At 50.7% G+C, this 5113-nt stretch overlaps 1 protein-coding gene across 1 annotated transcript; it reads right to left on the bottom strand.

The window, feature by feature from the left end:
* Positions 1–748: 748 nt before the first annotated feature.
* On the bottom strand, positions 749–4733 carry LOC121311930 (zinc finger protein 835-like). Its single transcript, XM_041244042.1, has 2 exons — positions 2955–4733; positions 749–1351 (listed from the first exon to the last, which is right to left on the bottom strand). Exons 1-2 carry the CDS (start codon positions 4607–4609, stop codon positions 910–912), a joined length of 2097 nt encoding a protein of 698 aa, XP_041099976.1. The 5' UTR covers positions 4610–4733; the 3' UTR covers positions 749–909.
* Positions 4734–5113: the final 380 nt, after the last annotated feature.

Genomic DNA, 5113 nt, shown 5'->3' with positions numbered 1-5113 from the left:
AGGGGGGGGGGGGAGGAGAGAAGGAGAGGGGAGATGAGAGAGAGGTGAGGGGAGTGAGAGAGTGAGAGTGAGGTGAGGAGAGAGAGTGAGGAGGACATGGAGAAGGGAGGCGAGAGACAGAGGGTTCTGTGTCAGTTGAGCAGCAGTGATACCTGCACTTGGAGACAGGGGAGCAGACTGGAGTTCAAGTGCATTAATCCAGGAGCCAAGCGGGAGACTGGATTGTAATTCTGGGAACAGAACTGAGGAAGGACTGTAAACTGTAATTCCATTATTCTGGGAGCAGAGCCGAAAGTGGGATTGAAAGCCCCAGTCTCTCTCCCTCTCCTCATTGATACAGCACAGTGTCTGTGTCTCTCCCTCTCATTGATACAGCAGTGTCTGTGTCTCTCCCTCTCCTCATTGATACAGCACAGCATCTGTGTCTCTCCCTCTCCTTGTTGATACAGCACAGTGTCCGTGTCTCTCCGCCTTCCTCATTGATACAGCAGTGTCTGTCTCCCCCTCCTTTCTTCTCATTGATACACCAGTCTCTGTGTCTTTCTCCCTCCTCTCTTCTCATTGATACAACAGTCTGTGTCTCTCCTCCTCTCTCTCTTCATTGATACAGCAGTTTGTGTCTCTCCTCATTGATACAGTAGTCTGTTTCTCTCTCCTCATTGATACAGCAGTGTTTCTCTCTCCCCTCTCTTCTCAGTGATACAGCAGTCTGTTTTTCTCTCCCCTCTCCTCATTGATACAACAGTGTCTGTGTCTCTCCTCCTCTCTCTCCTCATTGATACAGCACAGTGTCTGTGTCTCTCCCCCTCTCCTCTTTCTCCTCATTGATACAGGCAGTGTTTGTGTCTCTCCCCCTCTCCTCCTCTCTCTCTCATTGATACAGCAGTGACTGTGTCTCTCCCCCTCTCCTCATTGATACAGCACAGTGTCTGTGTCTCTCACCCCCCTCTCCTCTGCTCCTCCTCTGTCCCGGTGCACTCTCTGGTGCTGGAGCAGGTTGGAGGGATGAGCGAACCCCTTCCCGCAGGCCTGGCACTTGTAGGGCGTCTGTCCCGTGTGCACCTTCTCGTGCAGCCGCAGGTACTGGCAGTCCTTGAAGGCCTTGCCGCAGGCCCCGCACTGGTAGGGGCGGGCGGGGCTGTGTACCCGGCGGTGCTGCAGGAGCAGCGAGGGCCGCGCGAATGCCTTGTCGCACAGCTGGCAGCGGTAGGGGCGCTCCCCTGTGTGGGCGCGCTGGTGGATGGCCAGGTAGGAGCTCTGCTTGAAGGCTTTCCCGCAGGTGGGGCAGGCGTAGGGCCGGGCACCGGTGTGGACACGCTCGTGGCTGGCCAGCGCATTGCTCTGCTTGAAGCTGTGGAGGAACGAATAATAACATAACACCTGAACTTAGAGCAAGAGGTGCGACTGTCTGGGGTAAATTATTGTTGTTACTGAGTCAGCAGACGCTTTTATCCAAAGCAGCTTACAGAGACCAGGGGGTGAACTCTGCATCATCAACAAATGCTGCTGCAGAGTCTCTTCCAATAGAACCTCATTTGTTTGACGTCTCGTCCGAAGGACGGAGCACAAGGAGGCGAAGTGACTTGCTCAGGGTCACACACAGGGAGTCAGTGGCTGAGCTGGGATTTGAAACTCCTGGTAATAAGCCCCTTTCTTTAACCACTGAGCCACACGTCTCCTTAAAGAGCATGTCTGCCTATTGCGCATTGAAATGATTCAGTTTTTAGGATAGATATTATTGTGCATGCCCTGTTTCTACAGAGCAGTTTCTAGGACACATCTGAAGGAACTGATGCTACGCCAAGGACCCTGACGGGAATGGACTGGGTTTAAAGAGTAAGTGCCGGGTTCTGGAAAACACAGAGCTTTACATCCCCATGTTGGGGTCCACAGGGCTCCCAATGCAGCTGACTATACTGATCTAACTGTGGTTTAAAAGCCAGGGTAACTGCTTCAATTCACCTCTTCTATCTAAACTCTGATCAATAAAGTGTACAACCCCTGTTTAATAAAGTGTGTAACCCTGTTGAATATTCACTATAACCCCTGTTTAATAAAGTGTGTAACCCTGTTGAATATTCACTATAACCCCTGTTTAATAAAGTGTGTAACCCTGTTGAATATTCACTATAACCCCTGTTTAATAAAGTGTGTAACCCTGTTGAATATTCACTATAACCCGTTTAATAAAGTGTGTAACCCTGTTGAATATTCACTATAACCCGTTTAATAAAGTGTGTAACCCTGTTGAATATTCACTATAACCCGTTTAATAAAGTGTGTAACCCTGTCGAATATTCACTATAACCCCTGTTTAATAAAGTGTGTAACCCTGTCGAATATTCACTATAACCCCTGTTTAATAAAGTGTGTAACCCTGTTGAATATTCACTATAACCCCTGTTTAATAAAGTGTGTAACCCTGTTGAATATTCACTATAACCCGTTTAATAAAGTGTGTAACCCTGTTGAATATTCACTATAACCCGTTTAATAAAGTGTGTAACCCTGTTGAATATTCACTATAACCCGTTTAATAAAGTGTGTAACCCTGTTGAATATTCACTATAACCCGTTTAATAAAGTGTGTAACCCTGTTGAATATTCTTGTCTAAACTAAATATAGTGCCTGTCAATCACAAGTCAAGAACTGCGATTACACTTTTATTAACAAGTATGTCACGTTTAGGAGGAGAACCAATAAATAAATATGTGCAGGAGTAAGACTAGGATGTCATTAATGAATTCATAAACACAGCCAACGAAACCAAGGTCCTTTTGTCTGTGACTCTGCAGCAGCAGCAGTTGTTGATGATGCATAGTTCACCCCCTAGTCTCTTGTAAGTCACTTTGGATAAAAGCATCTGCTAAATGGACCTCGAAACTACTACGACTACTACTACTACTAACAATAATAATAATAATAGTAATAAACACAGCACTTTGGTACACACCCTTTCCCGCACAGCGGGCACACGAAGGGCCGCTGGTCCGTGTGCACGCGCTCGTGGACCTTGAGGCTGTGTCCGTACGCAAACCTCTTCCCGCAGACCGGGCAGGCGTGTGGCTTGTCATCACAGTGCTGACGCCGGTGCGCCAGGAGGGTGGCGGCGGTGGGGAAGCCCTTGCCGCAGTCCTCACACTGGCAGGGCTTGTCGGTGGCGTGGACCAGGCCGTGGCGCTGCAGCTCGTATGGGGTCTTGAAGCTCTTAGCGCAGCGGGGGCAGGGGTGAGGGCGCGCGCCCGAATGGCTTCGCCGGTGCTCCTGCAGGTTGGAGGAGCGCTTGAAGGTCTTGCCACAGGACTCACAGCCGAAGGGCCGCAGCTCCGTGTGCACCATGCGGTGGCTCTTGTAGTCGGAGTGGCGCTTGAAGCGGGCGGGGCAGGCGTGGCAGCGGAAAGGTCGCTCCGAGTTGTGCACCACCTCGTGGCTCAGCAGCTCCCAGGCACGTTTGAAGGTCTTCTCGCAGGCGGAGCAGCGGAACGGCTTGTCGTCGATCACCACCTCACGGATCTCCAAGGCGGCATCCCTCTCCCTCTCCTCCTGCTTCTGCTCCTCCTCTCTGTCCTCACAGGGCACCAGCTTGGCGCTGGCATATCCTCCGGTCTCATCGATCAGTTGAATGAACTCCGCCAGGGGAGCGGCTTTCCTCACAGGCTGGGCACCACCCTCCCTTTTGTCTCCCGCGTCCCCGGGGTCTGTCCCTCCCTCAGAGGAGGAGCAGGAGGACTCTGTCTCGGCTGTGTCTCTGACCCTCTCTCCCTGCTCTCCATTCGCTCTCATCTCAGACAGCAGTTGCTCTGAACCTCTAATCTTCTTCTTGCTGCTGCTAGCGGAGGGGTCATCCCCAGGGTTTGGGGTACACAGGTGGGGTCTGGCTGCACCTCCTATTAAGGTGCGAATTAGACTCCCCACTTTCCTTATAGGATTTCCAGCTGTTTCGAGGTCAGAAGCGCATGTCTGGGATCGATTCTGTGAGCCGTCAGGAAGCAGGCACTGGGTGGGCCATGACAGCTTCCTCCTCCTCTTCCTGTCTCCGGCGGGAGGGGTTGGCGGCGGCTCTGGGAGCAGTGCATGATGGGAAGGCGCAAGGCTCTTGCACTCCAGTTTGAGGGGTGCGGCTTTCTGACTCGAGCTGACAGAAGAGCTCCCTGCCACTGCACCTCTTTCAACATCTAGTCCCCTCTCTCCCTCTCCCTTAGTGCTCCCTCCCCTTCCTCTCTCTCCATGTCCCTCTTTCCCTTTTCCCTTGAGAAGCTGCAGGCATCTCTCTCTGGGGTGCAATGAAATTCTCCCTCTCTCTCCCTCTCCCTCTCGCTTCACTCCCAAGAGTTGTTTCCCAGGCTCTTGGCAGGCTCCCAGTCTTCTCCCTCTTAAGCTCCCAGTAAAACCAGTCTGACCAGTCTGAGCAGATCCAGGAGAGAGACCCAGCATTTCAAACTCATATCCTTCCCCCCTCTGTTCTGTGAGTCCCTCACTCCCTCCATCCCACTTCTCCTCTCTGTTCTCTTCAATCACCATTTGTATCACTTCTTCCTCCTCGCTGTCCCCTCTCTCCATCCCTCGTTCCTCTGCTCCCTCGCCCCCCCCACCTCGGTCAACCTCCATCAAAGCCAATCTCAAACCACCCTCTCTCTCCCCTCTTCTCTTTCTAACCCTCTCTCTCCCCCCTCTGTCTTTAAATCTGGACTTTGTTTTCTCTTTCAGATGAGTCAGTTGGATAGAAATTCCCGTCACCTGAAAAATAAAGAAATTAATGAATCAATTAATCAACCAATAAACCAGCCTGTCAGTTACAGCCATTCCCCCATCGCCATGATGCACAGTCACAATCAGAGGTCTCAGTGAGAGGGACACGTCGATGACCATGACGTATATCATCAGCATTCAGAACAGTGCAGGATAAGAGTTAGCAATGAAATGTTTAATGGAAATGAGATAAGTAATCTGAGAGCTAGGCGACCATAGTAAGCAAATGAGGGGTTAGAATCACAGTCAAGTACAGCTAAGGTGATAACATCAAGCACTTTTAGGCATTTTAATACACTTTTTAATATACTTACAATAATCATAATCCACTCTTTCTAGCTGAGAACTGAACTATTTTAGGCA

This window comes from Polyodon spathula, unplaced genomic scaffold (genome assembly GCF_017654505.1).
Source record: "Polyodon spathula isolate WHYD16114869_AA unplaced genomic scaffold, ASM1765450v1 scaffolds_3377, whole genome shotgun sequence".
Classification (NCBI taxonomy): domain Eukaryota; kingdom Metazoa; phylum Chordata; class Actinopteri; order Acipenseriformes; family Polyodontidae; genus Polyodon; species Polyodon spathula.
Note: the sequence above shows the minus strand (reverse complement) of the source record. Positions and strands in the feature narration are given on the sequence as shown.

Bases quoted from the DNA above. Each gene is read 5' to 3' on its own strand.
- LOC121311930 (XM_041244042.1), bottom strand. From the start codon at position 4,609: ATGGAGGTTGACCGAGGTGGGGGGGGCGAGGGAGCAGAGGAACGAGGG. The intron at 1,352-2,954 runs GTGTGTACCAAA...GTTCCTCCACAG, and splicing joins TGCCCGCTGTGCGGGAAAGG to CTTCAAGCAGAGCAATGCGC.